This window comes from Aplidium turbinatum, chromosome 5 (genome assembly GCF_918807975.1).
Source record: "Aplidium turbinatum chromosome 5, kaAplTurb1.1, whole genome shotgun sequence".
Classification (NCBI taxonomy): domain Eukaryota; kingdom Metazoa; phylum Chordata; class Ascidiacea; order Aplousobranchia; family Polyclinidae; genus Aplidium; species Aplidium turbinatum.
The window spans coordinates 12,780,292-12,795,159 of record NC_137476.1 but is presented as its reverse complement, the minus strand read 5'-3'; the positions used below and the strand labels follow the sequence as shown (position 1 = coordinate 12,795,159).

At 36.7% G+C, this 14,868-nt stretch overlaps 1 protein-coding gene across 1 annotated transcript in view; it reads left to right on the top strand.

Moving 5' to 3' along the window:
• LOC145770048 (band 4.1-like protein 5) overlaps positions 1-14,868 on the top strand; it is a 50,117-nt gene that overhangs the window by 20,048 nt on the left and 15,201 nt on the right. The window contains exons 3-4 of the mRNA XM_082581635.1: positions 4,290-4,417; positions 5,218-5,315. Coding sequence (XP_082437761.1) covers positions 4,290-4,417; positions 5,218-5,315 — 226 coding nt within the window. The remainder of the gene's footprint in view (positions 1-4,289; positions 4,418-5,217; positions 5,316-14,868) is intronic.

Sequence of the window (14,868 nt, the reverse complement as noted above, 5' to 3'; positions counted from 1 at the left end):
ATCATGACTCTACAACCAGTGGTTACCGAGATAGGCAATTTTACCCCCTCGCGCGCATAAATTGGGGGGTTGCCGGCTGGAAAATGGGGGCAACCCCCTAAAGTCAATTTTTAATGAAGTTTTAGGTCATTTGTCGGGATTTAAGAACCCCGTTTTTTTCGATTTAAACAAAAAACTTTTTTCACTCCACCCTAGTGTATACGTCCGTAGTCGCAAAAGAGTTAACTAAAAATGAACTCAATAATGTTCGGAAGCTTGAATAATTTATTGATAAATCTTTCACCAACGCAAACCTGGACTAATAACAAATAAAACAATAAATCAATAAAACAACAATAACAATTTTTTTTGCTGTTCAATATAACATTTTGTTAGAAAAGCATTGCCGGTTTAAGCAGGTTCACTCACGGAAGCCATGATATAATTTTCTGGCAAGCTGCCAAGCTGATAAAATCTACAGACTTTACTGGGAATAGCACCTAAATGACCGGGCGCCACAGTGCTCCGCACCTAAATATCCAGACGCCACAGTGTGTGCGCCTATTAGACCAGCGCCTAAAAGACTTGCTCCCGAGAAAAGAGAGAAGTGACAAAGCAAAAGTTGAGTACCGCTACATAGATTACAGCAATAAAGCAAACAAGTGATTTCAAATGCAATGCATAGAGGCACAAAAGATTGAGAAAATGAGAGTGGAAGAAACACTAAAGTATATGTATCGCCTGGCGAGAATAAAGGTGAAAGAGATGTTGTTGGCAGCCCTTGCATACTCAATAAAAATGGGCAGTCTGGACTAGTATGCTCCCAGCAGCCATAGTTGCCGAGAAATCATTAAATGACCTCTGAAACTATCGCACCGGTAGGCCATGTTTATTGTTTAGCCACCAGCTTTCACAAACCAACATTTCTCCTGTCGTGTTCATATTTTAAACTTTTCTATCTACTTGTGTTTGTACATAAAAGTTTTTCTTTTTCCTTCTTCTTCGCCATCTTTTTTCACAAACAAGGCATAGTGTTTCACACGCGACAAGAAATATTGCTGATTGAAGTTTCGCAAAAAGTCTGCGTGTTAACTGTCGACCTATAAAAACTCGAGGACTAGGTGTACACTTAGTCGGGAAGCAGTGCATATAAATAAATTACATCAAATATAGTTATTACTATCTGAAGCCTTTACAAATTGTTTCACCTAACGGATCATCAGAATATTTGAATAAGACCTTCTGATGATCCGTTAGGTGAAACAATTTGTAAAGGCTTCAGATAGTAATAACTATATTTGATTTAATTTGCTCTGCTTTGCTTTTTTGCTTAGCATTGAGCACTTTTTTGTAGTATTGATAGTTTTCATTGTTTTAAATAAATTACAAATGTGTTTCAGAGTATTGTTTGTGTTGTTCTTACCTGAATGAACGCAAAAATATGATATTAATTAATGGATTTTTAACCGTACAATTTTTTTTATTTTGGCTGCCGAAAAGAAGCTCTGATAGGCCTTGCTTGGTCGCTGGAAAAATAATGGAGCTTAGAGGCCCAGGCAGTTTAAGATGGAGTTGGTAGACAAATTGAAATTGTGGAAGAAATACTGTGAAGAATTATTAAATAAAGAGAATCAGCTGGATAACACTTTTGAACTAAAGCAAAATATAAGACCCATGAAAGAAATTGTTGTGTAGGATGTAAAAGGGGCAAAATGTCCAAAATGAAAAGCAGCTTGGCCAAGTGGCATACCAATTGAAGCATTTTGTTTGTATTGTGCAGTATTGAGCACATCCTAGTGAAAATTATAAATGACATGATGAATGGGGAAGAAATACCAACAAACTGGAGAAAAAGTGTGCTGATATGACACCACTACAAAGTTTGGGAAAGAATGTTTCAAGAGCGAATCCGATAGAAAGTTGACATAAGTGAAATTCAAGGATGTTAGAAAAATAAGAATGAGTCGGAAAAGAACTATATTTTGTCTTCATTCATTTAGAGAAAGCTTTCAATCGTGTTCCGAGAGAATTGATTTGGGGTCCACGTCTTTTAGGCACAGACAGTTAGGCGCCGGTCAAATAGGCACTCACACTGTGACGTCAGGATATTTAGGTGCGGAGCACTGTGGCGCCCATTCTTTTAGGTGCTATTCCTAGTAAAGTCTGCAGATTGTATAAGCTTGGCAGGTAGGGCAATACTTTTCACACAAAATGTTATATTGAACAGAAAAATATGTTGTTTTGTTAATGCGCGTGCATTTATTTGTTGTTGATCGTGGCTTCCGTGAGTGAAGCTGCTAAAACCAGCAATGCTTTTCACACAAAATGTTATATTGAACAGAAAAATATCTCATGGCTTCCGTGAGTGAAGCTACTTAAACTGGCAATGCTTTTCACACAAAATGTTATATTGAACAGAAAAATATATTGTTATTTTAATGCACTTGTTTGTAGCCTTGTAGCCTATATTCAAGCGGGTGGTAGGCTTGAGTGAAGGAAGAGTAACTTAGTTTTTCGTCAACACCCCGACTAGGTTTAATAACGAGCAAAGTCGCACTATCATGCTTGCAACTTGTAGCCAGAGTTCATATGCCTTATAAAAATGTATGCATGTTGTAGAGTGTTGTCTCACACGTACTCGCAAGAATTGCCCTGCCTGCCAAGCTGATACAATCTGCAGACTTTACTAGGAATAGCACCTAAATGAACGGCAGCCACAGTGCTCCGCACCTAAATATCCTGATGCCACAGTGCGCGCGCCTATTTGACCGGCGCCTAACTGTCTGCGCCTAAAAGACTTGCTTCCTTGATTTGGTGGGTACTAAGAAAGAAAGGTGTGATGAAATCAGAAGTAAGAGCAGTGATGGAAATGTACAAGGATGCTGAGACAGCAGTAAAACTGGAGAATAAAATGTCAGAATGGTTTGAAGTGAGAGTGGGTGTTCATCAAGGTGATTGTCATAAATGTCATCATTATGGATGCTTCAACAGATGAACTGGATAAGACAATAAAATAATTTTTGTATGCTGACGATTATGTGGAAGAAAAGTATGTTAGATGTAAGAAATGGATTGGAAAACAAAAGTTTAAAAGTGAATGTAAATAAAATGAAAGCAATGGGAACAGGAATAAAATGTACAAAATGAGGTATTTAGCAGTCGATGTTATGGATCCATGGCCCATGTGCAATATGTGTCAAGGGAGTAATGGGCAGTTTTATTCAGTATATATATTAAATGCAAGTATTGGGTGCACAAGAGATGTTCAGGCATTCAATGGAAGGTTGATGAGTGGGATGCGTTTTGAATGTAGAAGATGTGAGCCTGAGGGCATTGTAGCTGAGTGATGAAACACACAAAAAGTTTGTGAAATTAGGATGCGATGAGATAGCAATTGTTAATAAGTTTCTCTATCTTGGAGATATGTTGGGAATACATAATTGCACTGAAGGCAGATATTAGGCGAATGTAAAATGACAGAAACTAGGATGGTGCGTATGATGTGTGGCAAGACATTTCTCGACAAAATTAATGATGATCCTGATGTTTCGAAATGAATACCAGGCTTCTTTGAAGCAAAATGGATGATGATGCCCGAAGCAAAAATATTAAAATGGTTTTTGTGCACTTGACAATTATGTAGATGAAGGTGCCACTGATTCATTTGTTGCTTTTTAATCTCAATGGACATGTCTGCAGAGAAGCCTTACTGGTACTAATCAGAAACGTTTGGCTAATTCGAAGTGTAAGCCTGGCTTCCCGCAGTTAAACTCGTTCTTTACTGCTTCAGGAACAACACAGGTGGTAAGTTACTCTCTTACTCCATCACACCACCATTCGTGTCTTGTCTTGCAGTCTAGGGATTGCGTCATTCGTTTCATGTCATTTGGACCGTGGCATTAATTCGTGTACTTTGCTTGAGGGAGTGGAATCTTTATTGCTGAGCTTATGTTGATTCTTAATTCTTGTGTTTATTTCATGTTATTGTTATCACCAATTCGCCATCTTATTCAATGTAATTACTTTGTTGTGAATCATCTGTTCAATATACAGCAAAATCACTTCTCTTTTAAAGTTTGGTTAGCACGTTTAAAAAGATTGATTAATTTAAGCTTGTCTATTTTTTAGCCATGAAGTAAGTATTATTGTGTTTTTCTCTTGCATTATCTTCAAAGTTGTTACTTTTCAGCATTAATGGTCTAGCAATCTACTTTCTACGAGATTACGTTTATATACCTCATAAATAAAACTGTCACTTTTGAAAACCTGATTGAACAGTTATGATTTGGACTATGGTACTCTTCATTTAGGTTCCCCATTGGCTTGACAAGACAAAAAAGATTACAAAACAAATCAAGATTGGTCCTCCGTACACATTTCACTTTAGAGTAAAGTTTTACTCTTCAGAGCCTAACCTTTTGCAAGAGGAGCTCACAAGGTGGGTTAGGATTGTCATAGTCCAGTTATGTATCGTTGTTTACAATTAGCTGCAATGCTTCATCTTATAACTGGTATGGTGAGATTTGTAGCAGCTGTGGATTTGTAGCAAGTTGTGGTATTCTACTAATGTCAAGTCAATACATATTGCTTGGCTAAACAACTATCGGCAAAGCATTAGTTATTAGGATATTTATGGCAGTACGACACTCCACTTGGTCTATTTCGTAATAAAGAGAGCTACTTCTTAAGTTGATTATTATAGATTCGATGTGTATAAATTGATAAAATACATACCGTACTTGAGAATTTCCAACAAAATGCTAGAAACCTTTTCCATGAAAACGTTTATTCAACTAAATCGTCGTCGTCTTTCCGCTAGTGAAATAAAAGTATTTTTAAATCACTTTATTCTTAAACACATGATTGCTATACTTGTGTACAGTAGAATCGGGGACCGGGGTATCTGTCAGATCTATGCACTCATCACGCATTCACGCTATTCAGCTTATTGAAAGCAGAACATTTTCAGGATTCTTAATGTATTATACGATAGTTAAAATCCTTGCAGTTTGCTAGTTTTAATAGTTAAATGAAGTTTGCTAGTTAAATGAAGAAACCACTTGCATAAATGTGCTTGTGCTGATCTTCATTTGTGTTGATGTCTATTTTGGCTTTTTATTGTAAAAATGTATTGTAGAATTTACAAAGTTCTTTTTTCAAATTAACTGTTATCCGAGTTTTCCTAATGTTTATGAATTTTTGATCAAAATGTAATTAAACTTTAAAACAAATCTGCAGATACCAGTTTTTTCTTCAGCTGAAACAAGACATTTTGCATGGAAAGCTAACATGTCCATTTGATGTCGCTGTGGAGCTGGCAGCATTTGCTCTTCAATGTAAGCTTTTGCTTTGCCATTTTTATCGTACAGTTAGTCATTCTTTGTGTGAACTCACAATGCGATGTTATAATATAACATACACTTAAAGGCATGCCTGAAGGAGTGAAGGTGGACATTAAGATTGGCTTCCTTGCCTTCCCGTCCACTTAATCTAAATCTTCAATCTCCAGGTGTAAACCTGGATACGACAAACAAACAAACATAGTCATATTATGACCAAATAAATGAAAAAAGTCAATATGCAGTATGAGGATTGAGGATAACAATGTATCTTCGTGCAATTTTCTAATAATGCAACACTTGACTGGCATATTGGATATTATCAGATGAATTGAGGCTTGACAGGAGACAAGCTCACGTGCAATAGAGCACTTAAAGCACTGCTTGTCCGTTTTCAAGCTGTTCCTAGTCTTTGTCTTAGTTACAGGACAGCAATATTACAGCCAAGAGAAAGTTGCTGGTGTAGTGGTGTACTCTGATCTGACAGTGAACATGTTTTTTTTTAAGAAATATATAACTAATAAAAATAGAGATGTACCGATATATCGGTATCGGTGATATCGGCCATTTTTTTAGTATCGGTATCGGCAAAATTTGGCCGATGCTGTGGCCGATACTAAACACGTAAAAAAAGGGCGTTTGCTGCGAATTTTCTACAGAAGCAAAGATATAATTTTTTTAAAGTAGTAACTAACGTCACATTGATGTAGAAAAATAACAACCTGTTCAAATTTTTGATACGACACACTCCCATGACTTCTTGCGCGCAAGTTTTAACATTGGTTGCTTAGAGTGATTCTTTCACTTAAACAAAACATTTTGTTTCAGCGGTTTTGCGTTGTTGGATTTTTAAGTTGTGTAAGGAGACTCAATTTCTCCAATATTAATCATTTGTGTTTTTTTTTATTCTCAGCAGAGTATAAAACTTGTAAAAGTTTTTCATCCATACAGCGTCATGAATTAAATTATTATATCTCAAATCGGCATAATAACGTGACATCATCTAAACGTAACAGAAATAGCGAAGAGCAAGTATCACTATAAAAAAAAACACAAAAATGCAACGCAAATAGGCAACATCAAAAGACATAGATGTTCTTTGACTTGTCAGCAGCAAGTGGTGATAACTGTGGCTGTGGGAGTTTGTTGCGCAGCCTACTTAGCCTACTCTGACATTGTTTAAGCTTGATGAGTTTATTACAACGAAAGGTGGAAATTAAATCACAAACTGATAGATCCAGCTTACTAAACACAATCAAGTTACATGGTTTTTTTAAACGTTTAGCAACGTAAAAACGATGCAAAATTATACATTTTTGCTACCTTCGTAGTCTTGGCCTGGCAAAAGCTTCTCAACCAAACGACAAGCGCCCTAAGGGGTAGAACCTTTGACATACTGATATCCAATTAAACGAACCCGAACCATCAGATGTTAAGTTGTCCGTCCAATTGTGGCCATTTCAGCATTCAGCCAGAAAGTTGATTATTACTTTAAACTTTTTTTGGTAATTACACAACAAACAAGAACAATAGCAGTGGTGGGAAGTTGCATTTTTCCTTTGTTCCGAGAAACGCAACCTTGATGACGTCATGAACAGCGTAGCTTCTGATTGGTTGATGGTTCGTGGTTCAATGGGATATCAGTATGTTAAAGTGCCTACTGCCCTTAGGTTGCATATTACTTGTCGAATAGTTTTTGTACGACTACACAAATCACTTGGTTTACATTTTACATCTTATTATCAATTATGATTGCCTATTTGGAGAGTTTGCGCAAACCCTTTATTAATTTTTCAGAAACCCCAATTATGATATCATGTTTCTTCCCTTATACCCCAGTTCTCAATCACGGTGGCCTTTCATTACTAAAACCTACTATTATGACACAACATTGAGTTGGGATTGGATTCTTGAATCTTCAAGTGCCAAGGACTTCCAAATCCGTCCATTGTCACTCATAATGCCGTAATAATGCCCCCTTTGGCACCTAATGTTGCCCATTTGAAGTTCCCCTTGCTGCTCTATAAATTTCCAAATTTGGTTGGTTTTGTGGCGTATTTTGGAATTTATTTATTGTAAGCGCCAAACTTGAACACAACTAATTTTGAATTTAGGGGATTTTTTGGTTTTAGACTAATTTGTCACTGTGTCAGTCGCGGTGGTGCCACGGCTTGTGTTTCAGCACAAGATCTTGTGGTTTTACTTTTGATCTTGTGCTTTAAGTTTTACCTTATTTACATAAAACTATTAAAAAAAGCTTTGAATTGGCATATTATGCCAATTCAAAGTTTTTTTAATAGTTTTATGCAAATAAGGTAAAACTTAGCATTTGATATAATTACTTGCAAATACCAAAATTGCTTTTTTTTGTAACACTAAAGTATCGGCCAAAATATCGGTATTGGCAGTGCTGTGTTAAACCCTTTGTGGGCCCCGGGGCCAGAATAATTTTGGGCCCTCTATCGTCAAGCAGACCTATAGCATTGTGTATACTTTCACTGCACTGATATGGAAATGTGGTTCACTTCAATAGACTTTCTCACCAGTTTAGAAAACAACACAAGTGTAAGTAACCGCAAACACAGGTCTATCATTTCTTAGCTACACCTTTGCTCGAAATGAAAGCCAAAAGTGTTAACAATTTCTAATAAAAAAAAATACTGGCAATGGAGTATAGTCACGACGCGGTAATACCACCGTACCGCACAGAATTTTGACTGTTTGAACTTTGCGTCGCGGTACCGGGATAAAATCTGAGGATAAAACCAAAACTGAAAAAATTATTAATTTTCATTCAGATTTGGTCATCTGGTCTGGTAACATTATTATTTTTTACCATTTTTATGGTTTATCTGGCAACACTACTTGTTCAGTCAACCAAGGTAAAAACATTACAGTATGATTGTGATTGTAAATTTTAATTTGTAAACAAAAACAGTGTCAAGAGTTTTGAGAATCAGGTGTTTAATTATTTTTATATATTTAACATTATTTCATTCCAAGGCAAAGCTTTCATTATTTTGTGCAGGCATTTAAGTTAATTAAAGTTTTTAGGGTATGGTAGCCTTGGTTATGGTCAAGAATAAACACTTAACCAGGTCACTTGTGAAAGAATGATTTTTATTTTGGATCAAAGCAATTTCAGTGGGCTACCATACAACATGTGATATGCCAGGCCCAGGCCTATAAGGTATTTGAAGATAAGAGAAATTTCATGTGCATATATTCAGAAAAAGGTAAATACAGAAGAACGTTTCTGCTAAAAGTAACAGCATTCAATAAAAAGCAACTCAGATGAGCTATAAAAGGTGGATAACAAGTGGTGCAAGTCCTCAATTGCCTAAATAGGCCCTAAATTTTTTCCAAAATTTGCTTTTGTTTAATAGATTCCCTTGCATTTGATGTGCACTTGCACAAGTGCACTCTTATTCTTCATGGTGCAGAGGCAATATGACATTTCGAGATGTTTTGCGTTGTAGTGTACGGGAAGACATGTGCAGTGCGGCAGCGGAAAGGTTTTTTCTGCTCGTGATATCACTAGTCAAGGATATTTATAATTACGGTATTGTAAATGTTAAAAATGAAATGATAAATCATAAAATAAATTGAATATAATTATAGGCATGTGAATTCACAAAGGGCCCAACTCCATTTTTTTTTCATTTCACTTTTTGTGCTTTCCGATTTTTTTCAATCAAAAGAAATTGAATACCGGTATGTGAATTCAAAAAGGGCCCTCTAGTATTTTTTTTCATTTCACTATTTGTGCTTTCCAATTTCTTTCAATGTCTTGTAAATTAGCCTATACTAAAAAAACAGCCAAATTTTTCAAACATATCGGTAAACACTTAAAAAATACCCTATCAATATTTCCATTGATTTTGAAATGGGCCCAACTACATCAATTACACTTCAACGTAATAGTTTCTCCAAAGAATTTTCACCGAGTGAACTTATTAGGAATGATGCTTCTTACCAGTGAGCATAAAATCATTATCGAAGTTTCACCACAAAAGTAAATGACCAAAATAATTAAAACGGTTGTGCAAAAACACTTTGTGGCAACTGGGCCCTTCTTGAATTCAATATTCAATTGCATCCCACCTGTAATATATATGTTAAATATATTTCTGCAGATCATGTTACCGGAACTAACGTTATCGCATTTTAACTTTCTTTTAAGATAGTAATGGTGTTTTTAGAGATGTTTCAGTGTAGTAAGGGCCCAAATTTGAGATGTTTTAGTATGATAAGACCTAAATCATCTTTATAATGGACAATTACACGCAGTAAACTTTAGAAAATCAAAAAAAACTTCACTGAAACGCAAATGTCTGTTATTTGTGGGGCCCCTGAGATGGTGGGCCCGGGGGCCAGGCCCCCATTGGCCCCCCCCCTTAACACAGCACTGGGTATCGGCCTAAAAAAGTGATATCGGTATCGGCCAAAATATTGGTATCGGTACATCTCTAAATAAAAACATTATTTTTGCGCAAACAATCTGTCTAAAATTAAAATTGAGCACCTCGGATGATAATTTTATGACGCCAAAAAGGGGTCCACGTCTTTTAGGCGCAGACAGTTAGGCGCCGGTCAAATAGGCGCGCACATTGTGGCGTCTGGATATTTAGGTGCGGAGCACTGTGGCGCCCGTTCATTTAGGCGCTATTCATAGTAAAGTCTGCAGATTGTATCAGCTTGGCAGGTAGGGCAATACTTTTCACACAAAATGTTATATTGAACAGAAAAATATGGGTGCTGGTTTAGCATCGGCCGCTTTGGTCAGTGACGTCGTGAAAATGTGTGACGTCATGCATAAAAAACGCAACTACTTTTAGGAAGGGTGCAAAAACGCGGAATAGAAATAAAAGCGGAATGGCTGTTGATATTTAAATATTTGTAGTGAATAGTGCCTCCACCTTTCTCATTTCTGCTTATAGTGCCTCCAGCTTTCTCATTTCTGCTTAGATCGTTTGTCACAATCAATGTGCGAGGTCTTGCGACGGGCTGCTTGTATCTCGATCGAGCGTGCTGTTTTGATTGTAAAACTCTTATGCTATAGGTTATCATCGGTCATTATCCTGAAGTAACCTCTGATTACGAAATCTGTGTTTTGTAACGTAATTCTAGATCATTCTGTATCTGGAACGTTCTGTTGTTTTCACAATTGCCAATATCGTTTGTCATGATGTCACAAGGTTGTTTACGAATGGACCTCTGATTACGAAATATTTATTATGTAAGGATCTTCTACTCCTACGTGACATTCTTTAAACTTGCTTGTTTATGCCGCTCAATGCTACGTGACCGACGATGAGTTCGTGTGATGCAACACTACGTAACCTTCTCGAAGTTACTAGACCGAACAAACCTTTTATAAATAGTGGTGTAATTTGCGTAATGGATTATTATGATGATTATTATGAGTTGATTATGAGAGTTGTGTTATGGGTTGTGGATTGATATTTGGTGTAGAAATTATTGTTGATTGAGAGTTGAAGTAATCGAATACAAGTAGATGAGAATTGGTGCTGATATAAATTGTGTTCGAAATTAGAGTTATTTGAGAAGCCGTTCGTTAAAGTCCTTCAAGAAGTCAGATTATCATTTCACTAGTGGAACCATTCGCATTTAATTGACTGCTTTTCGGTTTAACCCATTAAACTACGTCATTGAACCTTTCCTAGTCTTTTTCCTGGTAAGAGATAGAAAGAAATCGTGACATCGTTGGAAAGCACGATGCTTCATCTACCCGAATGAATTAATTGCCAAGGCGTAAGCCGCCACTTATTTGCTGGGATCGGTGAATAGTGCCTCCACCAAATATGCTGTTAAAAGAGTATGTCTTGCTTTATTAACCTAACAACTTTCACGTTTATCTGTTATCTACAAAACGAGAAATCGTTGTTCAAACGTAACCGCTCGACGAAGCTTTTTTCCAATGCATTTTTCAAGGCGATTCGATCGTGGTTCAGTATAAGCCGCCCACAGTTTGATGTGATCGGTGAATACTGCCTCCACCAAATATGCTGTAGCTTTCTCATTTCTGCCCGGATTCTAACAATTTTACTATCGTTGGATGGCATTATGCTCCATCTACCCGAATGGATTAATTGCCAATCTAATGTAGGCATTATATTTATGTAGCGCTAACTTAAAATTTACTATTTTGTACCAATTCTCAGCAATTCAATTTTTACAATAAAAATACCAAACCAACAAAAATAAAAAGAGTATGTCTTGCTTTATTAGCCTAACAACTTTCACGTTTATATGTTATCTACAAAACGAGAAATCGTTGTTCAAACGTAACCGCTCGACGAAGCTTTTTACCAAAACAATGCAAACACAAAGCGATCAATTTCGAGTGTTCATTATACGCTGCCCACAGTTTGATTGATGTGATCAGTGAATACTGCCTCCACCAAATGTGCTGTAGCTTTCTCATTTCTGCGCGGATTTGAGAAATTTTACCATCGTTGGAAAGCACGATACTGCATCTATCCGAATTAATTGGTTGCAAGTTTAAAGTATGCATTATATTGATCTAGCGCTTACTTAAACTTTACTATTTTGTACCAATTCTCAACAATTCAATTTTTACAATAAAAATACCTAACCAACACAAATTAAAAGAGTATGTCTTGCTTTATTAACCTAACAATTTTCACGTTTATATGTTATCTATAAAACGAGAAATTGTTGTTCAAACGTAACCGCTCGACAAAGCTTTTTTCCAATGCATTTTTCAAGGCGATTCGATCATGGTTCAGTATAAGCCGCCAACAGTTTGCTGTGATCGGTGAATACTGCCTCCACCAAATATGCTGTAGCTTTCTCATTTCTGCTCGGATTCTAACAATTTTACTATCGTTGAATGGCATTATGCTTCATCTACCCGAATGGATTAATTGCCAATCTAAAGTAGCCATTACATTTTTGTAACGCTAACTTAAACTTTACTATTTTGTACCAATTCTCAGCAATTCAATTTTTACAATAAAAATACCAAACTAACACAAATAAAAAGAGTATGTCTTGTTTTATTTATCTGTTAACTTTCACGTTTATATCTAATCCACAAAACGAGCAATCGCTGCTCAAACGTAACTGCTTGACGAAGTTTTTTCCAATGCATTCAGGCGATTCGATTTGCCCCCCAGTTTGCTGTGATCGGTGAATACTGCCTCCACCAAATGTGCTGTAGCTTTCTCATTTCTGCTCGGATTTTAACAATTCTACTATCGTTGGAAAGCACGATGCCTCATCTATCCGGGGAGCAAGTCTTTTAGGCGCAGACAGTTAGGCGCCGGTCAAATAGGCGCGCACACTGTGGCGTCTGGATATTTAGGTGCGGAGCACTGTGGCGCCCGTTCATTTAGGTGCTATTCCTAGTGAAGTCTGCAGATTGTATCAGCTTGGCAGGCAGGGCAATGCTTTTCACACAAAATGTTGTATTGAACAGAAAAATATGTCATGTCTTCCATGAGTGAAGCTGCTTAAACCGGCAATGCTTTTCACACAAACTGTTATATTGAACAAAAAACTATGTTAGTCATGGCTTCCGTGAGTGAAGCTGCTTAAACCGGCAATGCTTTTCACACAAAATGTTACATTGAACAGAAAAAGATATTGTATTTGAATGCGCGTGTTCGGCATTTATTTGTTGTTAGTCCAGGTTTGCGTCGGCGAAAGCTTTATCAATAAATTATTCAAGCTTCCGAACATGACTGAGTTCACTTTTAGTGAGTCAAATAATATCTACACTAAACATCAGTCAAAAATATACCGTAGCCTATATTCAAGCGGGTGGTAGGCTTGAGTGAAGAGTAACTTAGTTTTCCGTGGAAACGCCGACTAGGTTTAATAACGAGCAAAGTTGCACCATTATGCTTGCAACTTGTAGCTAGGGTTCATATGCCTTATAGAAATGTATTCATGTAGTAGAGTGTTGTCTCATACGTACTCGCCACACGACCAATCAATTCCGAGTAGAAGTAATTGTGAAAGATAACAGATTAAATAAGGTTCCATCTGGCTGCAACCTGTGTTCATGATGCATAGCAAATCTCCTGTGGACTGTGGAGATGTGCTAATATCAAGAGTAGTAGAGCGTTGTCTCGCACCTCATCTCCACACGCGCATCAACAAAACAACATATTTTTTCTGTTTAATACAACATTTTGTGTGAAAAGCATTGCCCTACCTGCCAAGCTGATACAATCTGCAGACTTTACTAAGAATGGCACCTAAATAAACGGGCGCCACAGTGCTCCGCACCTAAATATCCAGACGCCACAGTGTGCGCGCCTATTTGACCGGCGCCTAACTGTCTGCGCCTAAAAGACGTGGACCCTCTATCCGATTGAATTAATTGCCAGTCCAACATAAATGCATTGTATTTATGTAGCACTAATTTAAACTTTACTGTATTGTATCAATTCTCAGCAATTCAATTTTTACAATAAAAACACCAAATCAACACAAATTAAAAGAGTATGTCTTGGTTTATTCACCTACAAACTTTCACGTTTATATGTTATCAATAAAACGAGCAATCGTTATTCAAACGTAACCACTCGACAAAGTTTTTTCCAATGCATTCAGGTGATTCGATCATTGTTCATTATGTATAAGCCGTCCCCAAGTTTGCTGTGATGAATGCATTGGAAAAAAACTTTGTCGAGCGGTTACGTTTGAGCAACGATTGCTCGTTTTGTGGATTAGATATAAACGTGAAAGTTAACAGATGAATAAAACAAGACATACTCTTTTAATTTGTGTTGGTTTGGTACAAACAGTCAAAAGAAGAAAATTGAAGTGTTTCGGACACACAATAAGGCAAAATTCATTACAAAGATCATTAATAGAAGGGAAGATAAACGGTAAAAGAAGTAAAGGCAGACCAAGAATGATTTGGACAACAAACATCACAAAATGGACAAAATTGACTTATGAATGTGCAGTACGCACAGCTCATGGTCGAGAACAATGGCGCATTGTATCCAACCCTCCATACGAGGAAGGAACAAAATGATGATGATGATTGGTATTTTTATTGTAAAAATTGAATTGCTGAGAATTGGTACAAAATAGTAAAGTGTAAGTTAGCGTTACATAAATATAATGCATACTTTGGACTAGTAATTAATCCATTCGGGTAGATGAGGCATCATGCCATCCAACGATAGTAAAATTGTTAGATCAGAGCAGAAATGAGAAAGCTACAACATATTTGGTGGAGGCAGTATTCACCGATCACAGCAAACGGGTGGCGGCTTATACTGAACTATGATCGAATCGCCTTGAAGAATGCATTGGAAAAAAGCTTCGTCGAGCGGTTACGTTTGAACAACGATTTCTCGTTTTGTAGATAACAAATAAACGTGAAAGTTGTTAGGTAAATAAAGCAAGACATACTCTTTTAATTTGTGTTGATTTGGTATTTTTATTTTAAAAATTGAATTGCTGAGAATTGGTACAATATAGTAAAGTTTAAGTTAGTGCTACATAAATATAATGCATATGTTGGACTGGCAATCAATTCATT